Below are 22199 nucleotides of genomic sequence, written 5' to 3' on the forward strand. Positions count from 1 at the left end.
AAAAAGAGAGAGATGTATCGAAGAATTTATATGCTCTCCACAGCTTTTTACTCATGTTATCAGGATGATTATGAGTTGTATTTTTATTTTGATACAGCTCCTACTGGCCATACAATGAGAACTTCTTCCAACTCCCTACAAATCGTTCTTTACCTAATTTCTGGATCTTTCGTTCAACCCAAGCATTGCTCTTCTTCCAATTTCCCATCGAATTTTAGGTCAAATTCGATGTGTCTGATAAATTTAATCGCTTGACTTCCTTAAATGGAAAATGCTCGTAAGCGTCTTACAAATCCACAAGAATGCCACATTTTGTTTGCGTTTATATACCAGAATTTGCTTCGATTTACGAAACAGAAAGATTAATTATCTTCCCTACAAGAACAAAAATATAGAATCAACCATTGCTTGTCGTCAATCAGTCCTCAGGAACAAAATGGTTGAAGAAGTTGCCCCATTCTGCATAAAAGATATCTCAATCACCAGAAAACCTTACAGATATTGAAGAACTTTATGGAGAAGAATTCCCGTATTGCAAGATTACCTCTCTTGATGAAGAAGTCAAAGGAATGAAGCAATGTTAAGAGATTCCTCCGAAAAAACTTGCCCTCTTATGTCTCCTCAATAGATTTGTACAATAATATTAACGACATTTATTTAAAATACATTCTTATTTTAATAAGCTACCATTTATATTTATTTTTATATAATTTTTTAATTTGAATATTAAAACATAGAATGTCCGAAATATTATTAAAAAAAACTGCACAAGTATTTAAAAACAATGAGATCAAAGAGAGATAATATGAATTCAGTATTTACAGTTTAATTATTCCTAAAAATTGAAACTAAAAGACACGCTAATTAATTAAGGTAGAGGGAATAGAAAAAGTATTATATAGAAATATAATATATAAAACAACAAAAACGGAAATAAATTTTGAATTTTCGCAAAATTTCTTACTGGAAAATATGTTCTTCTTGTGTGGAATATTCCTGCATTCTGAAAAACAACACCACCTGCTGGAGCGCAGAAAGCTGAGGCTACCATCTCTGAAAGGTGAACACTTTAAACCGAAGCTCGAGCTGGAACTGCTTGTTAGTGTGGAATCTCTTGAGATTGACTCTGCGCTGACAACTGTAATTTGGTTTCGAATGCTGAAAGGCGAAGTTCAACTTCACCAATCTTTCGTCTCCACAAGAGAGTGTTTCTTTGAAATTACAGACAACGAAAAGAGGATCGAGATGCAATCATTGAGTAACTTGAAATTCCCAATGTCCTTCTTTGGTGACAATTCTTTTCTGAGATCGGAACTGTAATGGATTTCATGAGTTTGCTCTTGGACCAACACGAGGGCAACTAAAGTTGTTTTACCATTTGTGTGGAAAGAACCTGTTTTCAACACGGTCAACGCGATATATCACGGCTGCCACTCAATAAAGAGGCATGTAGTCGAAAGTTTGCTGGACATCAAAAATGTTAAAAAATGATGACCTAACGACTATCAAATTTTTGCTGTAGAAACCCCCAAAAATTTGAGATGAGTACATTAGTCATTAATATCTGAGGAACTAAAATTTCCGCCTTATAATTAATAAATATTGCAATTAAAATAAAATATAAGCTAATATGTTTCTTTTTTTAAATTCCAGTAAGCCTCTCAAAAAATATTCTGAGAGATCTATCGCCAATAGAAAATAAATTTGACAAAAAAACGCCAATTTAATATTATTCAGAAATAGCACAACACGAAAAATAAACACTGCCAATATCATTTTATGTAAACCGTGAGAAAAATATCAAGAGGCAAAACCCAAATTTTAGCTAAAAGTGACAGGGAAAAAACGTTAGTATTAAAAAAAAGACGATGAGAGCTTCGTTCGAAATATAGAGAGAACTTTTGTGGAATGCGCAACCATTGCTCAGGGAAATATTGGATGCTATTCCCGTTCCACTCTTGTATGGAAATTGAGGTTTTCAAAAGGGAGTTAAAATAATATCAAATTTATACTAATTTTTACTTAAAATACAAAAGTATTTGACACTAAAATTAGTTACTTTGCAAGCCTATAAAATACCAACCCTTTTACGATTATTGCTACTTTTTTCGAAATAAAAGTAAAAAACAAATTTATACTAATTTACTTCAAAATACAAAAAGTATTTTTGACAGCTAAAATTAGGTTTACTCTTAGCAAAGCCTATCAATACCCTTTTACGATTATTGCTAACTTTTTCGAATAAAATAAATTTATTATCAAAACACCTTTTTTTCTCCCTTAGTAAAAATAAAAATGTTTTTTATATCAAGTTTTTATTCATAAATTTTTTATAATGTTGTATAAATTTCATTAAAATTTACGTACATATTAAGGTACTTATCCTTCTAAATATATAATCTTCAATTAAGATATATAACATGATAAATAAATTCATAAAACATTAAAAATCAAAAAATTAGATGGAACCTTGGCAAAATTAAATTTTATTAAGGGTATAGTAAATCTCAAACTTCTAGAGTTTTTGAGAGTGCCAAATAAACTCTATAGGCCTATATATATCTATATTTTAAAGGAGAAGGTTACGCCATAATATTTGATATTATAAATTATTAATTCAAAATAAAAGTAGAAAATGAAACTATAATTTAAAAAAAAAAAAAAAGGAGTGGGCTTCCAGGCACTTCGTGCCCTCTAACCCTGAAGATGTGTTAGTATAAATGAAGTTTTTGGTACTGGGGGCTTCCAGGCACTTCGTGCCCTCTAGCCCTGAAGATGTTTAGTAATAAATGAAAGTTTTTTGGGTACTGGGGCTTCCAGGCACATTCGTGCCCTCTTAGCCCATGAAGATGTTTAGTATAAATGAAGTTTTTGGGTACCTGGGGGCCTCCAAGGCGCGTTGCGCGCCTCTAAAAAGCCCAATAAAAATTTTGAGAAGTCGTCGTCGTTGACTTTTTTGTAGAGACTCAAAAAAATAGTACTAACTTTGTCCGGACCAAGTAAGGGTCGTTCGTTTCGCCTTACAGGAAAAGTTACAGCGTTCCAAAGGAAGTATACTTTGAGAGACTCTTTAAGAAACTTTAGAACTTTTACATAACCATCCATGCTTTTACTTTAATCCGATAAAAGTGGTTTGGAAAGCCGTTATGAGATGGTTAGAGGACATACAAATGACCTATGAGTTTAAGATATGACAAGATAAGAATATGAGAGAGGTCCTATAAACCGGAGAAAGTGTCCATATAAACATCTGTTCAAAAACCGCTTTTTTAAACTTCACTTAAAAATGCCACGTAACTACGTAAGAATATACCGTAAGAGGAAGGGAGGCATGAAACATCAATAGTAAAACTGACCGCACAAACAACAGTTTGGCAACAACAATGATGAATGACCCACTATGTTTGCAACAAATGTCAAAGCAATCCTAATGCTTTTAAACAGAGTTTTTGGTGCAGCAGAGTGGAAGGTTTAAGAGCGGCCACTTTTACGCGAAAATTGGCTAGGCTATGGTGGAGCTGCAGACGGAACAGCTTATAACCCTCAAAGTCAAATGAATTTGAGTTCACTCAAAATCAAATAACAGATGTCAAAAGTCAAACATAGACATACAGAAAACAAATAAGTGAAAACGAAAAGAAACTAGAATAAATGACAGAACACCCAAGAAACTAAATGAGTTTAAACGTAGAGAAAAAGAAGAAAGAAGAACAACTGAAAGAACTAAGTACAGAGGAATATGCCGAAAAAGTGTCAGAAAAAAAGCAGCAGAGTAGCAAAAATGGAAAAAAGATGTTATAAATTTGAAAAAAACCCATACTACTCAATATAAAGTAAACTGAAAGATGAAGAGAATAAAACAAAAAGCGCCTGAAGACATATATGGATAAGCGATGAGTATAAAAAGAAGTTGAAGCAATTGTAAAGGCAGAAAAACTTTTTTACAGTTGCAAACCTAAACCGTACAGTATTGAAAACTTAAGCACAAGAAAGTAAAAATAAAGACGCAGCCATGCAAAAGGCAAATGAAAGCGCAAATATATAAAAGCTAACAAGACTGGTTAGAATGCCACAGCCAACGCTAAAGCAGCCCAACTTATAGGGTCAATAAGGACAAAATACCAAGGCGATGAAGACAAGTTCAAAATGAAAGCTTTAAATGAATGCTGACTTTAAGAACGCCTTCGAAGCTCTTCAAATAGTAAGGTGAAACTAGTGAACGACTTCTCATCTGGAAAGGAAAACTGAGTCTGAAGGTTCGACCAAAAGAGTTTAAGAGAAGTAAGCACAAATAAATGAACGAAAATAACAGATGCAGCAACGAGACCAGGCAGTTTTCAAGTGGCCCTATGACCGTTTAGAGCAACTGTTGTGGAAAGTCAGAAAAAGAGTTTACAACAAGACCAAAACAGACCTAAGTAAATGCTTTTCTTAAAAAACGAAAAGTCAGGTAGGACACTATTGCTGCAGATGGAACATATGTGCCAGCTGGTGGAACTTATATCCACTGGTGGAAACTTATTACTAGAATATGGAACCTATATACCAGCCCAACACCCTCCAAGAAGAAGGACACCTGCACCGGACTACCTAAAACATTTACATCGTCACATGGACACAGACACAGGCATGCACCAAAAACCTACAACAACAACCACACAACAACAACAAAACAACAACAACAACACAACAACCAAGCACCCACACAACAACCAGCACACCAACCACCTCCACAACCAGCACAGCAAACCAAATTTCAAAACCCTGCAACAACAACAAGCCACAAACAGAGCAAGGACATAAGAAAGAAAGTAAGAACCAAGGAAAACCAAGATTCTTAAAATTGCTTAAAGAAAGACTATGGTTACCAGCTTACTCTTGACTTTAGTGAAAGATATAAAGAAAGCCTATTAGAAAGTTCAAGGAGGAAAATACTGGACCCGAACCTATTTAGGCTTTATGGCTCAGCCACCAAATGGGATATAATTTCAACCTGGAAAATACAAGCTCGCTAAAGGATAATGAATTTAATAGCATTATCATCCAAATGACATGCAACGAATTTACTCCGAGATATTTGGTGTCAGAGGATAAATGATGATTCAACTATCTTTCATGAAACGCGTAAAAAATAGAGACGGAACGAAAAGAACAAAGGCTTATGAAATGCGGAGACTTAACATAGGGAACTTGTTGAAAACGTCTCAGGAATATATTGAAATCGCCAGCAGATGAGGTACAAGAAACTCCACAGGAGAGTTCAGATAACAACCAGACACATGGAAGAAATAGTTCAGCCAACAACAGCTAGAAAGAGCCTGAAGGAAAACGAACAAGTCCCTCCTTTGAAAACTAACTTCACAGAAACTAGATGAAGATTTGGAAACAGCCGAAAAAATCTTTGACCCTCCAACAAGAGTATGAGGTGGAATATGATATCTTTCCAAGAGTCTAAAAAAAATTCGGCTGACATAGTAAGAAGAATATCGAAAAAGATTGTTTGCCGCATACAAAAGACTCCAACACCAATGGAAAATATTCAGCATAGAATGGAAGTACTGAAAGAAAATGTACACAAATAACAACAACCCTTTTTACTTACGACCCATATAACGTTCAATCTTTGGCTGAACCGGTGAAAATAAAAGGTTAAAATTTCAGACAAAACATATAGAAATGAAAAACATTGTTTAAAAGTTCATTCAGAACCTACCAAGATGGAAACAAACCTAACTTTTGTTTACTGGCAGACTATGGAACTACAATGAGAATGGGGTCATAAAGATAACCCGGAATAGGTGGTTCATATACTTGACAACCACAATTCCAGAAGTTGTAGAGCATGGGATAGTCCCAATGGTGAACCAGATATAGCTGGTATTTTCAAGCGCGGCTTTAATGCCATTTGAAAAGATATGAGAAACCACTGCAGAATATTTTGGCCAGTAATGACAAATGAACATGGCTGATGGAAATATAACACCTGACGTTCTAAAAACATTTAATCTCCAAAGAATAACACAGAACCATAAAGATGTATATTTGGGTGAAGAGTTTAAGAAGAAAGTTAGGAGAGAGAAAGGAAGAGTACCTTTTATTGTAACATGAACCTTGCAAACGAAATTTAACAAAATGTCATAAAAACTTACTTTGCAGACAATGAACTGAAGACAGGGATGAATATTTAAGAAAACTAAAATGGACAGTACCAAAATGAAATGTTAGTATGAAAAACATGTTCCTTGGACAAAATAAAACCAACTACAGAAATAAATGACGCAAGACTGGAAAGATTGGGTAAAAGATTTCCCATTCACAAAAGATATTGTTGTAACATGGAAAGAAAACCAGAAATGGCTTCAAAAACATATATTGGAAACGAGCATATCACATATGGACAAGCTTGTTGAAGAGCTTGAACCGGAACTCAGGAAAGAGTCAATGCAAACAATACGCGACGACTCAAATACAAACATGCAAAATCTTTTCTGATATAGGTTAACCTGAGATGGGCGACAGAGCCCAAAGGCAAAAGGACATGGGAAATTTAAAAACATACTAGGTGAACATGAGGCAAAGATGCACAACTTGAAGCAGAGGGCAAGTTACCAAAGAAGAAGAGAAGAGTAGAACAAAGTGAAAAGTAGTGAAGAACAAAGTGAAGTAGTGGCAATGAAGGAAAAAGAACGAGTTAAAAACTCAGTCAGGAAGAAAGTAAAAGGCTTGGTTCCGAAACAATTATGCAAATAAATCCAACCTTTCTATATTTTTAACCGCATATGAAATTGTACGCCGCTCAGATATAACTGCCAACAGTTTTGGATGCCATGAGGAAATGTTTCCGAAATGGTATAACGAATGCGACAATGCCATTAGAAGTCAGAAATAGTTTTTTTCCTGGAACTTACGAATATACAACTGCTGTTTCTTAACATGGAAATGTAGGTGAGTTGAGAAGGGGTTTCTTCAACCAACAGTAAGATATTGCTTGCACAAGGTTTCATATTATTTCTATTGACAACTCATTCTTATACGTGGAACAAGACTATTGAAATAAAACCTTCTGCAAGTTGGTCCTGACAAGAAAGGTTGCAATGGAATTTTCTATGTCGGATACATATGCTCCAAGAAGTTTTCATGGGATATAAGATATAATTCTAACTCTTGACTTAAGTTCAAACAGTAACATGGGCAAACTAAATGAATGGTTCGCTTTGAGAAACTCAGTACACAACCACAGCTAGAAGAACAAACAGACCAAGTAATGCAACATTGAGAAAATAAGAAGACTTGACCCTAACGTTCCGGAGTTTATGTTAACGCTTTCTGGTTCAGATGAAATGCTGTCAGCTAAAGTAAAACTGAAACTTTAGAAGTTCCCTTTTGTCATCTTCCTCATCTTCGTTTTTAAGATACTTGCCAAACTGGGCAGGAAAATTTCTATCGAACTTACTCCAAAGCAAAAATAACTTAGTCATTGCAACAACACAAGACACCATTTCACTCTTACAGAAGTAGTGGGAGACAAATACAATGTCATTCGCCGACTTTTTGCAAAGACAAAGTTGACTTAGACCTTTGGTTTCTCAAAACCTCAACAACTGAAGAAAACTATTATTTCAATGCTGCTGGAACTGGCTTTGGACCCAAGTTAGTTCACATGCGGAAAAATTGAATGCAAGAAGAATAGAAAGCAGACTTGCAGTTCTAATTTTGGACCCAGATATTTCAAATTTTGCTTTAGCTGCCCAATATATTGCAGTTCCACTTAGTTCCCTATACACCAAATTATCTGGTCAAGACTTTTGCAGGTGAAGTTTGGAAACCAAAGTGCTGACCCAGGTGCAAAGAAACAGATATTGCTTTAACAACTGCAATGAACATGCCAAGATACTAGTTTTACTGTTCAGACCGAACTATAATGACTATTCTTGTTTCTACAACCCCGGTATTTGAAATATCATATAAACATAGATGGCAAAATATTATCCGAGAAAGAATATTCTACAGTTGAGGTATGAGGTCATACAATTGAACATTAGATGCTAATGAAAACTTTAACAACAACTTCAAACAACCATTACCCTGAAATGCAAAAGTTCTGCTATTATGCCATATGTGAAAGTAATGGACTCATAACAGGAGGTCAAAAACTCAAATATACAAATGGAGACCGTTCAAACTTTGGCTTGGACATTCCCATTTTGCTGACTCAGAAGACTTTATGGGTTGGTATTTCAACTGTTTGGTACTGTACAATACAATATACTGTGACAGAGACGTGTCCCCAGAATGAACTGAGAAGCAAGAAGTTTACAAACCAATAGCACTTTTCACGGAAGATGCTCTTTTGAAGATTCGTTCGATGAAACCTGCTGGGGCTCCTCAAAGATTTGGCAATAACGACACTTCCATCGAGCAGATTTTTGGAGCAGGTCAGTAAGTTGTTCTTGAACTGAGCTTTCTCTCCGTCAAATATTGACAAAGTACGCGCAGTTTTTTGACAAATATTGTATTAAAACTTTCCTTTAGAAATATCTGTAAAGTTTTGAAAGTATAATTTTTTGTCTGCTTCAAGAACTTTCACCATTTCAGTTATACCAACTTTTTCCTTTGCTTTATGAAAAATATTTTGGTTTCAGCAAAGACTGCCTATTCTATAACATTTCCATTGTTTGTATAAAGAACTATTCTGTCAATGTAATTTGTATTGGTTTGGTGTGTGTAAACTTTGTTCTGCTTCAATTCGAAGGATACCTCGAATACGTCATCTTTTTAATTCTAAAAGTAAAAATGTGCATTTTCCGAAAAATAGAAGCGTAAGTGTTTTCAAAAGGTTTAATGCGGTGGCAGATGTGAAGTTAAATTCACACAACTCAAACAAACAGTCCAAAGTGTTTATTGTTCCAATGTCAAAGAAAGAGATGTTGAAGTGGGGAAACCATACGAAGACCAAGATGGTATACACAAGACAATTGTTTCCCTGTAAAAAGAACAACCAATCATACCCTGAAGTTAGGCAGAGACTTTAAGTTCCTGTTTGCAGATATTCGAAACGACCTACCAACAACTTAAAGACAATCTTCAAACTCAGGAGACGATTTTGTCAAGCTTTAGGTATAATGTTAAACTTGGTCGAACACACACCTGTAAAAGTGAACTCATATGTCCTTGGGCACCTCAAATGAAGTTTTGAAAGAAATCTATTGAAACTTTTGACAGAGAGCAGACCGATATAAATCAAAAAAGAAATTAGAACCCGACCGTTTAGTTGCTGTGGTGTTTCATATAATGTCATTGACAGATATACGTTATGAAAGTGAGGTGAAACGTTGAACTTAAAGTATAGTTTCCCAGACGTCATAAAAATATTTGACGACCACAACATTTCATTAAAAATTTATTTGCTAAGTAAATGGCAGAAGACACAATGGTTTATACTATTACGACTAAACCCTGATCATATAATTCTATAACAACAAAACTTACAAAGTCCTCAAGGACGAATATTTGGTAAACTACCTTAAACACAATGACGACTAAAGCTGTTTTGCTCTTTGACACAAAAGATTTTATTGTTGTGATGGTAAAAAATACTCCTTTGAAAGATACCTTACTCGATAATACCACCAACAGGTTTTTGTTGACTTATTTAATACTTTAAGGACGAAAGTGTAAACATGTGCTGCAACTAGAGCAAGGTTTCATTATGTTTGGATGTTCCGACTGAGTTTACTTAAACAATATGAGCTATAATACAAAAACTTATATCTGGTTTTTAACTAACCAACAGTTTCCTATAACAGGAAGGTGTCATAAAGGAATGTGTCTATTCCATTTGACTTTAAAGTACAACTATTTTATATATTGTTTCAACTTAGTTCAAAGTGTTTATTACGAATTGTCGACAGAAATACTATGACTCAAAAAGATACTTAATTGCCGTATAAATAACACATTCTCTGCTTGTTTGCCTATTGTTCATTCGAATGCAGATTTTTCAGCTTTAGTAAAACTCAAACACTTTTTGGCACAGTTATAACGTTGACCATTAGTTGACGCAAACTTTGGTTCCTGTAAAACTTTTATGTCTAAATGTATTTGTCAATGACGCAGAAAGTTTCCGAATTGGATAGATGGCAACTGGTGAAAGTATTGTATTACAAGAAACAACTTCAACAACAAATAGCTCAAGAACAACAAATGCAACAAAATGGAGACAAATGCAACAAATAGCTTCAAGAATAAAAAAAAATATTTTTTTTTAATTTTTATAAACAATGTACAGAATAGATGTTTTCAAGATTTTTATGACTTCCAAAGCGTTCAGAAATAAATGTGTTCCATTCGAGACTATAAAACAAAGCAGTCGAGAATTTTAAACGTTAGTTTCATTTTATGTGACTCTTGCCCCAAGAATGTATGTTATGAAAGAATGGATGTAGTCTTTAACAACCTACAAGCGACAATAGTTTTCAGAACAGAATGTAAACAAGAAACTTAAAGAAAAATAAAACAGTCGTACAAGTTGGCATGAAGATGTTAGATGCTTGGGAATATCTTATTGTCAAAGTTAGAAGATTTTTCCAGTTCGTGGTAAATAAAGTTTATTACAACCTTCTCCAAACTTCTAATTCTATCTTCACTGGATATAAATTGAAACAAGTAGATGGAAAAAGAAAATATTATAGAAAGCTTGGTTATAGACATGTCAAAGAAATTATATGCATATGGAAACGAAAAGAGTCTATGAAGTATATCTTTGTTGGTTTGCAAACATCTACAAACATCCAGTGCTAAAAATGAAACTGGCTCTCATATAATTGGAAACAAGGAACAGTAAGAACACTTCTTTTACAGATATCTTGTGCAAACTGTTAGAGGGCTTTCGAACCCTAATATGACAAAACCTTAGAAAACATCTGGCGGTAAATTTTAACTCTTTCAATTGAGATTATGAACTTATAGTTTGCAAATGAACTTACAAAGTATAGATACAACAAAAGTTTTTTAAACTCAGATGCTTTGAAGAGTCCCCTTATAACAGACAAAGTTGGAGTTGTTGAAGAAAATATATAAGAGGGCCCAAAAGAGTTTGTGGAAAAATGTTGCAAACTTCATTATGGTTTCAAACAATGCGTTCCGAATGAGTTAGAAAGTTCTGAACAGAAGATATGTAGTTGTCAGAACGTTCCAGATTCTCCAGATGCAAGATACAGAATATTTTTGAAAAGACTTAGCAGAAAACTTTGAACATCTGACTTTACAACCTACTTGTTCTCATATTTCATGAACATTAGAATATTCCTAAGTTCAATCCAAGACAAATTCCACATACCGAAGAGAGAAAACATTGTTAGAAGCAAAACAAGAGTGTATATGAACTGTTCATAAGATGAAAACCTGACTTTGAGTTGTTTAGATGAAAGGTCATTGTAGATTCGTATAAACAGTATTGTCAGAATATGGTTATATGACAGCGTCTAAACGAACATTCTTGGTGTCAAATAGTCTTTTTAAGACGTAAGAATGGTGTATATATCAAAGAAAAAATTTTTCTGAAGTAAATTTTAAAAAAAAATATTTTTTTTAATCCGATAGAAAAGAATGACAAAATTCATCTGCAGTAAACAGTACATGTCAGGAATTAAAGAAGAAACTAGACCATTCACATATTTTTGAATGTTTACTTCTACCATTTTTGAAAAGTCTTCATTCGCAAAGTTTGGAAATCGAACCAGTTAAAGTTTGCTGTTGTGACTAAAAAATGGTGCGAAATTTTAAGACTTAGAAATTAGAAGGTTTGTTAAAGTCAAAAGAAAGTTTTGACAGAAGGATTCCTCAAACCTTAAAGAAGGCAAAAGCATACAAACTTGTTTATAACTCTTATGAACCAAAGAAAGCAGACGACTATGGTTTTGTATCTGCTACTTTTGTTCTTTGTTTTTCAACCTGAAGCATTTAATATATGTAAAAATATACTGTTTTAAAATGGTATGCCATATAGCTTCTTGAATTTGTTAAGAAGTATTTTAACGCATTTTCCATCTGTATCTCTAGTGTTTACATAAGCATAGCCTTCCTTAGTAAAATATACTTGTAATTTCCTATAGTTTACGCCGGTATAAAAGTAGAATGAGTCTTGTTCTTCGCTATAGTAGTAAAACTCAAACGTATGCTCGCCATAGTCTGTAATTTCAATTGTTTCATCTTCTAGTTCGTCGACAAATTCGAATACAATATCTCCAAATTTGCCTTTGTTCTTATTGTTTTCAGAACAAGTGACCCAACGTAAGTTTTCAAGTCTATTGTCGTTTCTTATATGGTTTATATGGTCTACAAAAGGTAAATTGTTAGGATTCAGTATAAAATGAGTTGCAATGACAACATGTTTAAGATAGCGTTTCCCACTCATATTCATAGTAGTATATCCGTCATTTCGCTCCCATTCGCTTAAAACTCTTTTTGTCTCTTTTTTTCTGACTTCAAATGACTCACAACAGTGAATTTCATATTTCTCATCTAACAAACAAGTTTCCCAACGGTCTGCTCCAACAAACTCAGCGTACATTTCAAATAAAATAAAAAAATATTTTTTTAAAAATATATGGTTTAAAATGGTATGCCATTTCATATTTCTCATCTAACAAACATGTTGTCTGACGGTCTTCTCCAACAAACTCAGCGTACATTTCAAATAAAATAAAAAAATATTTTTTTCTCTTTACTTTACATAACCGCCTGCTGCCATAAGTCTTTGACGCCAACCCATACCAGCTAATGAAGGTTGACTTGGTTTAGTTTCCAAACTAAACTTTGGTTTTGGTTTATCTTCAGTTTTTGGTTTTTCTTCTTCTATTGGTTTTTCGTCACTTTTCGGTTCGGCTGACTTTACTTCACTTGCAGGTCTAGTTGTGTCGTCAACATCTTCATAAATATCATATGCCATTTGTTGTTGTTTTCCTTTCAACTTTTTGTGTTTGTTGTAAAGTTTAGAATATTTTGACTCTAAGTCAATGAGATGTTCTATAATGAACTGTTGGTCAGTGAAGTATACTTTCCCATCTGTTGTCTCGAAAGCTCCTTCAGACTTCAATATTTTATTTGTGAGAGTCTGTTTCTTTTTTGAGATACTTGCCGTTCCATTTTTATGAAAAGTGACTTTGTAGTTAGGGTTTGTATTTCCAGACCTGGCACTTTCTATTATTGAATTTTTCTCTTCATCTGTAAGTTCTTTGACAGGTTTTGACAATGGTTCTGAACTTTTTGTTTGTGGTGTCAAATCTACCGTTTCAACTTCTTCGGTCATTTCATCTCAGTAAAAAATTTTAGTTTGGTTTGTTTTCAACTGGTTGTTTAGGTTTTTTAAGTCGGTCTAAAACTTCCTGAGGTATAGGAAGAACTTGACAAACACGTTGTGTAACTGCTGGAAGTCGACAAATCCATCTTGAGCCCATTTGTCTTAAAGCTGTATTGTTCATTTCATCTCAGTAAAAAACTTTACATTCCCCACGTTTGAGGTGGTTGAGGTTGGTTATTGTTTACCCACTGTTGTGCATGGTTATATCCTCTGTTAAAGAATCTTTCACCTTGGTCCATATAGTGTCCTGCTTGGTTATAGTAGTCATTTGCTTTGTTATAATAGTTTCCTGCTTGTCTTCCTACATTGTCCATCCATCCTTGAACTTTTCCTCTTGTTTCAGGATTTGGAATAAGATTTGTTGCATCTCGTGCTACATCCAACCTTTCTGTACAGTTTGTATAATAGGTTGTGCTTTCTCTTTAAGTATACCTAATGTACTCAAAATCTTCCTTCCAACTCCAAATACACCTCTGGCTATTGTTCCCACTGCGGGCAAAAATCTGGATGCAACTCCTGCTAACGCGCCAAATAAACCCATTTCTTATGGGTTAAAAAATGACGAATCCAAACAAGGACCCCTATGTTTCTAAAGCGACAAAAAAAGCACTCATGATAAAAATCTTTAGTTCAACACCAAATGCTTGGTTTATGGATATCTTGGAAAACATTCCGAGAGTTAGAACAGATGGACCACCATACTGGCTAATATTTGTCGGTCAAAACACAAGATACTGTGAAGCCATACCATTACAGTCCAAAAATATTTTAGATATCTTAGCAGCTTTGACAATATTCGTTGACAAATACCATCCAACAAAACTGACATCTGACTGTGAAAGTTCTTTCAAATCAGACGATATTAAAAACTATCTGCGTTCAAAAAATGTAAACCAATATTTCATTGTCGACCAAAACCATTCTGCTCTTGGTGTCATTGACGGTTGTATAAAAATGTTAAGAGACTTAAACCAACCACAAGGTGGTGAAGCAAATGAAATGTCATATGACGACAAGTATAGACACTTCTCCATGGCAAAGATGAGACAAGTTTTAAATATTTACAATAGCCGTAAACAAAAAGGTTTGGGAAACCATTCCCCCGAAGAAATGAAAAACAACCCTGACTTAGAGAAAGACTCTATATTTAATAATTTAGTCAAAAGAGACAAACAAGAAAGAATGCCAGGCTTCAAACTTCAGAAAGGTGACAAAGTAAAAATAGAAATACCTAAACGCGACCCATATGAAAATACTATTGACTATGACAACAACACGAACCCGACAGGTACTCACATTCGTGTTCGTAAAAATAGAAGAAAGTATACAAGAGAATATTATGAAGTTTTAGGCAAACATGGCAAAATGTACACACTGCAAGCAGAAGATAAAACTACTATTGTCAGACCTCGTTTCAAACTTGTCAAAGTTCAAGGTGGTATACTTTCAAAGACAGTTCCTAACAAATATAAGACAACTCCTGACGAATATGCTAAAGAAGTTGAAAATGACGACTAAGCAATTCTATACCATGCGTAAACTGTCATGTAAGGTGGCATGTAGTCTTTACTTTGTCCCGTTGTTTGTGTATATCCCGAAACGCGATGTGTATGGTTTCCTCCTCCTCAGTGTTACTCCAGTAACAATTTATAGCAAACTTAACGTTGTCTTTAACATCATATCCTTTACCTTTTGTCATTGCTGACCAATCCCAATATCTATGCTTATGCCAACCTGCTTGAGATGTACTTAAATCTATGTAGTGACTGTGCGCAGGTAAATTTTCACCTGAAATCGTTTTACTTCCACCTGTTTCCTTTGAAGAGTTTGCACAATACAAAAACCTGTCGACTATTTGTTCCCATGCACCAACACCAAACATTACTTGAGGACCACTTGCTTCCATAGATGTATAAATAGAACCTACTGGGTTCATTAAATCAAACATATGAGACATTATAGGATTGTCTCTTTTGAACTTAAAATATAGTGCAACTATTTCAGGTTTCTTCTGGTTTGTGTCAGAATATTTTTTATAATATAATCTTATGTTTTCAGGGTAGGTAAAATCTTGACTATAATATTTATTTCTGTCATCTGTATAATAGTATACTATTCTCGTTTTTTCTATTGCATTATATCTTTTATATCTATAAAAATCTAAATATAATGTTTGCTTTTGTTCATCTGCGTGTAGTGTTCTGACGTCAACACCATAGTCATAATAATATGGTGCTGGAGCTGGGTCAGGCAATGTCATATCTGCCATTTCATAAACTCTTAAATATTTCTTTTGTTCGTCTCCATATAAGTTTAAGTAGCAGTTGTTGTCTAATGGAACTTTAACTTGTGTACCATCGTTCTTTTTATAGCTTACATACATTTCATTGTTATTTTTCGGAATGAGTTTATACCGTATACCATTTTTTAAGGAATGTACAAACTGCCATCTAAAATATTTATTTTCTTCATTGACAGAAAAGTCACCAACAATAGTTTCAATATTTTTTGTTGTTCCAACTAAACTTTGGTATATTTCATTGACATATGTTTTATTTGCTTTTGTCTCTAAGGTTTCTTGTAAGTTTGTAATATTTGCAATGGTATGTGTATGTCCAACGTCACTTTTCCTGTTTAAGGTTTCTTGTAAGTTTGCAATATTTGCAATGGTATGTGTATGAGTCTTATTTGCTTTTGTCTCTAAGGTTTCTTGTAAGTTTGTAATATTTGCAATGGTATGTGTATGTCCAACGGCACTTTTACTGTTTAAGGTTTCTTGTAAGTTTGTTATTTCAGATATAGTATGTGTATGAGTCTTTTTAGAATATTCGTTTTCAGCTCTTGTCACTTCACTTGACATTTTATTGTCAACATATGTTTTGTCTGCTAGTTCAGGATGAGTATGTTCTTTTGTTGCATAAGCTTTGTTAGCTCTTTCTTCTTCTTTTGCTATTGCATCGTCTACATATTCTTTGTCAGCTTTGTTGCCAACATCTGCTTTCAAAAGAAGTTCATTTATAGGTTTCTCGTTTAAAGTTCCTTTTTGTTGGATTTATACAGACAGTATGGTTCTTATTGTCTTGAAACAGAAACTCATCTGTCATTGGGTTTAATGTCAGTTTTAAGTTTCCTTCTTTCAATGACTCAGATATCTTAGAATAGTTTGAAAAGTTTGTTGTGTTCTTATTTAGAGCTTGCATAATGAGTTGTCGGTTGTGTTGTATTTCTCTCATAGACGCTGTTTCATTTGACATTTTTATTCTAGATAAAATATGCTTTCAATAGAAAAAGAAAATTCAAGAGTTGCTACAACTAAACCATTAGATGAACTTTTTACTAATGTCGGTCAAAAGTTTGAGACAGAGACCGTAAAGCATGAAGGCTATCGTTTTGACTACCCGTTAAGATGGTTAAGAGACCCATCTGTCACAAAAGCTATTGGCTTTCGTAGAATGAAGTTCATTTCAGAAGCCATACATGGTTTCCCATTTACAGTCGGTTTTGTAGTTCGATACTATAACAAAGAAAAACGTACGTATGAGAAATTTGAACAGGGAAAACTTTTACAAGTGAATTTGCTTGTAAACTTAGAAACAACTCTTCAAGCTTTTCAAGAAAAAATAAACGATATCTATATCGAATATGCAAACCAGGATAACATTGACGAAGGAGAGTACCATCTCGATATTATATATGACAGGAAAAATGCAACTGTTAAAATCAATAGAATAGAAGACCTTGGAGAAAACGTTTATATTTCTACAAAATATAACAACTTGGCATGGTATAGATTTATGAGGATGTTAAATCAGCCTGCAGCATATCCAGTACACCCGGACTTTTATGAAGTCGAAAACCCTAATGGAACATATGAAAATGTTTTCGACTCAGATGCTATTATAGTTCATGCTTCATTTTCTGGTGCACAAAACTCTTTTTTATGCTTGGCAAATGACTTTTACGAAAAACCTACAAAGCTATATGAACCACCAAGTGGAAGTATTTCAGACTTTCAAGTATGGTTTACAACAGATGGAAGAAAGAGAATAATTCCATTTACCATGCGTTTTACTTAGAACTTAGTCTCATATACAACTACTATCGAACGGTAAAAATATAATTTTTTAATACGGTTGAGGTGTTGGATTTGGTTGCCAACTAGACTGTGGTGCAGGTTCAGGCTGTTGTATAACAGGAGCTTGTTCTTCTGGTTCAGGGTCTTTAGGTATAATACCAACAAACTGACCTACTTTTACCAATTTTTGACTCCGTTCCATACTCCTCTTCCTACGGTTTTTATTCCATTCCATATACCTCTTCCGACTCTTCTGAAGAAGTTTCCAATACTACTGAAGAAACCCATTTTACTATATGTAAAAATCTAATGTCCACCTAGTCTCTTACGTTTCCTGTTGAGTTCCATAGCATTCTTTAACTGGAGCTCATACATTCTGTTTCTCCTCTGGTAGAAAACATATTCTGGGTCAACTCCTGTGTTCGCGTCATCTGCATAGAGTTGTTTATATCCCACTTCAGGGTTTGTATAAAACTCTTTCCATCTCATATTTGCATACCATGGTGGCAAACCTAACGCAGCGTCATTTGACATGGCAGTTTGCATTTGTACATCTGTTGGCACTTGACCATAGTTTGCCATTGCAGTTTGTATTCTAACTTCATTTGGAATATTCTCTGGGTTTGGTTGTCCAGGTTGCTGTGCATTCGCTAAGTTCTGTGCGTCCATTTAATATTAGATAAAAATATCTCTTACGAGTACATATACTGAACATTTGCAGGCATTGGTTCATCTTCATATTCTCTGTACTTTTCTGCCACGTCAAAGAAATAAATGACACAATGGAAAAAACCTAAAACAAGTAGTCCTATTTCAAACCACATTTACTTACTAGTAAAATTTCTTTGTTATGACACTTTCTCCGGTTTATAGGACCTCTCTCATATTCTATCTTGTCATATCTAAACTCATAGTCATGTATGTCCTCTAACCATCTCATAACGGTTTCCAAACCACTTTTATCGGATGTAAAGTAAAAGCATGGACAGTTATGTAAAACGTCTAAAGTTTCTAAAGAGTCTCTCAAAGTCCAGTCTACTTGGTATTGAAAATCCCATGTGTTATAGAACGGCGGGTCCACTATAAAGAAAACATTTTCCTTGTCTTTATATTTTTCATACAACTCTGTCCAATGACATCTCACAAACTCTATACCCTCAATATATTTTTCTATGTCCTCTTTGAAAACATTTGTATAGTTAAGATATAAAACTTTTGACATAAGTGTTTCAATGTCATGAACTCTTATAGAACCACTATATAATAGTCTAGCAGATATACTATCCCAGTCTATATATTCTGCTTTTTTCAAAACCTCTCTCACAATATTTTTCTTATCTAATGGTATACGTTCCATCTTGCCTATAGGTATCTTTTCTTTTAACTCTTTCAATATTTTGTTAGTGTCTGGTATATGTTTGAGACGGTCCATATAGTTGTCGAAGTCATTGCATATAATCTTTGAGTCAGGAAATACAGTATGGCACAAATGAGATATATAGAAACTTCCACCGAACAAATCTACAAATGTTAGACCATTCGGTAGTTTCTTAAGTTCTCTCAATAGAATATCTTTACATCTACTCTTATTTCCAAAGAAGGGTAACGGTGGTTTTGTAAAATTCATTTATATATAATAATAAAAATGTTTTTTCCTGAAAAGTGACAGAAAAGTGACAAAGCATGAAAACATATATAATTTGTGAAAAGCTCCTGGAAGCCCTCCGAATAAAAACTTCATTTATACTAAACATCTTCAGGGCTAGAGGGCACGAAGTGCCTGGAAGCCCTCCAAAATAAAACTTCAGGGCTAGAAGGGGCGCAGCCCCTGGAAGCCCCACTACCTTTTTTTTTTTTTTTTTAATTTTATTCTAACCTATATAAATATATCAATAATCTAAAATGATTATAGTCTGAACTATATTTTACCAGATTATCAAATATAAGAGAAATGAAATAAGGCATAAAAATATCATAGCATAATTATTGGATAAATGCATTAATAAATTATTTATATCATAATGAGAAAAAATCAAAATAAGAAAATGAGCATAATAATAATTTAATTAAAAACAAAAACAATAAATAAAATGTAATTTTCGTTAATCAAAGTCATCAATGTCTTCGTCTTCTGATTCCCATTCGGACTTGAAAACTTGATAATCTCCTCCTGGTACACTCTGAATGGATTTTTTGTATTTGTTCTGTTTTTTAGAACCTTTTGTAACAGTTTTTTTGTTTCAATATCATTTTGGAGTAACAAGTCTCTTCAAATGATTTGACACAATCTTCTGGAAGTGGGGGAAGATGTAATGCTTTTTGTATATCTCCGAGAAAATGCTCTGGATCATTCCATTCTAAGATTGCAACGTTAACTCTAATGTTAATGTTCTTCCAGGCTCTTGATTTGTCCAAATAGCATGCAATTTTGGAAGAAACTTTGGAAACTATGGGTGTCCATTTGTGAACCCAGTCATAGAGCATGAATTGAAGTTGGATCGAATTGACACCTTTTTGCCATTCAAAGCATTTGTAATTGTGCGGTTCGCAAAAAGAATGATTGCCTACGTAATGGTAGACACAATTCTCCCACATTTTCGTACGTTTGTCAATATTTTCTTCGGCAAAACATGACCAAAGCCACATACTTAGGCTTGCATTCAGACCCCAGAAAGGTCTCTCTATTTTTTCAATCTTCTGAGTCTTGTCGTTGAAAACTTCAACTGTCTTATGAGAAGCTGAGAACTTTGTAAAATCTTTTGAGATATTTTTTGATACATGACCTGGATCGAATCTTTCAAGATGAGAGACGCCAAATTCTTTAAAGACAGAGACACTTTTGTTATCTCGGTCTTTAATAATCTCTTTAACATCTTTCAAGATATTGTATTTCTTTAATTGCTTCAAGATGATTCGAGTTCCAGCACTTTCCATATTGTTGGAAGCTCCGGAATACTGAGCATGCTGTCTGTTTCCACCAATATGGTTGATGTTCACGCATGCAAGAACTCTTTTTGTGACAGCATCGAGCGCAGTTACTGTACAACTTGGCGAGTTTCGCCTGTGCGTCCATCTTGCATCAATGGATAAGTAACCACTGAAGGACTTTCTCGACAGCATTAGGGAAATACTTTTAAGTCTTCTAATCTTATCGTCACAAAATCTCTGTTGTCTCATGACACCACTCTTCACAGGGGGCTTAGTTCCACAAAGAGAAAGAAAGCGAGCACCTTTTGTATATGGCATTCCGGTCATTATGCAAGCACCAAGCATCTATCGCGCTGAGAGTCGACGACGTTCGTGGAGTAAAATGTTATGCATTGCCTTTGTTTTCCGTTTTGGGTGAACAATATGGCCCATACAACAACAAAAAAATGAAATCCCGCCAAAAGTGAAAATTGAATAAAAAGTAATAATTAATAAATATATACTATATCATTAAAAAAAAAAAGGTAGTGGGGCCTCCAGGCACTTCGTGCCCTCTAGCCCTGAAGATGTTTAGTATAACTTTGTCCGGACAAGTAAGGGTCTATCGTCGCTACAGGAAAAGTTACAGGCGTTCCAAGGAAGTATACTTTGAGAAGCCTTTTCCCCCTTATAGAATGAGATAGGACAGTTATTTCACATAACTGACAGCACTTTGACCGAGTAGTTTTTTGTGCTGAACAAAAAGTGTCATATAAACATCTGTCAAAAACCGCTTTTTAACTTCACTTAAAATGCCACGTAAGCTACGTAAGAATATACGTAAGAGGAAGAGAGCATTGAAACATCCAATAGTAAAACTGACACCACAACAACAGTTGCAACAACAAATATTGAATGACCCCACTATGTTGCAACAAATGTCAAGCAATCCTATGCTTTTAAACCGAGTTGTTGGTGCACAGAGTGGAGGTTTAAGAGCGGCACTTTTAGCGAAAATGGCAGGCTATGGTGGAGCTGCAGACGGAACAGCTTATAACCCTCAAAGTCAAATGAATTTGAGTTCACTCAAAAATCAAATAACAGATGTCAAAAAGTCAAACATAGACATACAGAAACAAATAAGTGAAAACGAAAAGAAACTAGAATATGACAGACACACAAAGAAACTCAATGAGTTAAACATAGAGAAAAAGAAGAAAGAAGAACAACTGAAAGAACTAAGTACAGAGGAATATGCGAAAAAAAGTGTCAGAAAAAGCAGCAGAAGTAGCAAAAAATGGAACAAGATGTTATAAATTTGAAAAACCATACTACTCAATATAAAGTACTGAAAGATGAAGAAATAAAACAAAAAGCCCTGAAGACATATATGGATAGCGATGAGTATAAAAAAGAAGTTGAAGCAAATGTAAAGGCAGAAAAACTTTTACAGTTGCAAAACCAAACCGTACAGTATGAAAACTTAGCACAAGAAAGTAAAAATAACGACGCAGCCATGCAAAAGGCAATGAAAAGCGCAGAATATATAAAAGCTAACAATGACTGGTTAGATGCCCAAGCCAACGCCAAAGCAGCCCAACTTATAGGGTCAATAAGGACAAAAATACAAGCGGATGAAGACAGTTCAAATGAAGCTTTAACAAATGCTGACTTTAAGAACGCCTTCGAAGCTCTTCATAGTAAGGTGAAACTAGTGAACGACTTCTCATCTGGAAAGAAACTGAAGTCTGAAGGTTTCGACAAAGAGTTAAAAGAAGTAGCACAAAATATGACGAAAATAACAGATGCAGCAACGAGACAGGCAGTTCAAAGTGCCTATGACGCCGTTAGAGCAAC

General features: G+C 34.4%; 6 protein-coding genes and 1 pseudogene across 7 annotated transcripts, besides 5 other annotated features; 2 read left to right on the top strand and 5 right to left on the bottom strand.

The window, feature by feature from the left end:
• Positions 1–1810: 1810 nt before the first annotated feature.
• Positions 1811–1837: a terminal%2Cinverted (terminal inverted repeat of MuDR-3_TvMULE3 transposon ID:TVAGG3_0316010).
• Positions 1811–2493: a mobile genetic element.
• Positions 2494–2650: 157 nt separating this feature from the next.
• Positions 2651–2731: a terminal%2Cinverted (terminal inverted repeat of Maverick-3 transposon ID:TVAGG3_0316020).
• Positions 2651–14982: a mobile genetic element.
• TVAGG3_0316030 (His-Me finger endonucleases family) lies at positions 11987–12571 on the bottom strand (the record flags this gene model as incomplete). Its single annotated transcript, XM_051230036.1, has 1 exon — positions 11987–12571. One exon carries the CDS (start codon positions 12569–12571, stop codon positions 11987–11989), a length of 585 nt encoding a protein of 194 aa, XP_051099766.1.
• On the bottom strand, positions 12725–13309 carry TVAGG3_0316040 (phage tail repeat-like family; the record flags this gene model as incomplete). Its single annotated transcript, XM_051230037.1, has 1 exon — positions 12725–13309. One exon carries the CDS (start codon positions 13307–13309, stop codon positions 12725–12727), a length of 585 nt encoding a protein of 194 aa, XP_051099767.1.
• Positions 13329–13481, bottom strand: TVAGG3_0316050 (uncharacterized protein; the record flags this gene model as incomplete). Its single annotated transcript, XM_051230038.1, has 1 exon — positions 13329–13481. The coding sequence occupies one exon, from the start codon at positions 13479–13481 to the stop codon at positions 13329–13331; it is 153 nt and encodes a 50-aa protein (XP_051099768.1).
• On the top strand, positions 14012–14878 carry TVAGG3_0316060 (uncharacterized protein; the record flags this gene model as incomplete). Its single annotated transcript, XM_051230039.1, has 1 exon — positions 14012–14878. The coding sequence occupies one exon, from the start codon at positions 14012–14014 to the stop codon at positions 14876–14878; it is 867 nt and encodes a 288-aa protein (XP_051099769.1).
• Positions 14983–16812: 1830 nt separating the features above from the next.
• Positions 16813–17480, top strand: TVAGG3_0316070 (annotated as a pseudogene). Its single transcript has one exon. A coding segment is annotated over exon 1 (668 nt).
• A 261-nt stretch (positions 17481–17741) lies between these two features.
• TVAGG3_0316080 (uncharacterized protein) lies at positions 17742–18104 on the bottom strand (the record flags this gene model as incomplete). Its single annotated transcript, XM_001299041.1, has 1 exon — positions 17742–18104. The coding sequence occupies one exon, from the start codon at positions 18102–18104 to the stop codon at positions 17742–17744; it is 363 nt and encodes a 120-aa protein (XP_001299042.1).
• A 1433-nt stretch (positions 18105–19537) lies between these two features.
• Positions 19538–20708: a mobile genetic element.
• Positions 19647–20708, bottom strand: TVAGG3_0316100 (uncharacterized protein; the record flags this gene model as incomplete). Its single annotated transcript, XM_001299040.1, has 1 exon — positions 19647–20708. One exon carries the CDS (start codon positions 20706–20708, stop codon positions 19647–19649), a length of 1062 nt encoding a protein of 353 aa, XP_001299041.1.
• Positions 20709–22199: the final 1491 nt, after the last annotated feature.

The sequence above is a fragment of the Trichomonas vaginalis genome, chromosome V (genome assembly GCF_026262505.1).
Source record: "Trichomonas vaginalis G3 chromosome V, whole genome shotgun sequence".
Classification (NCBI taxonomy): domain Eukaryota; phylum Parabasalia; order Trichomonadida; family Trichomonadidae; genus Trichomonas; species Trichomonas vaginalis.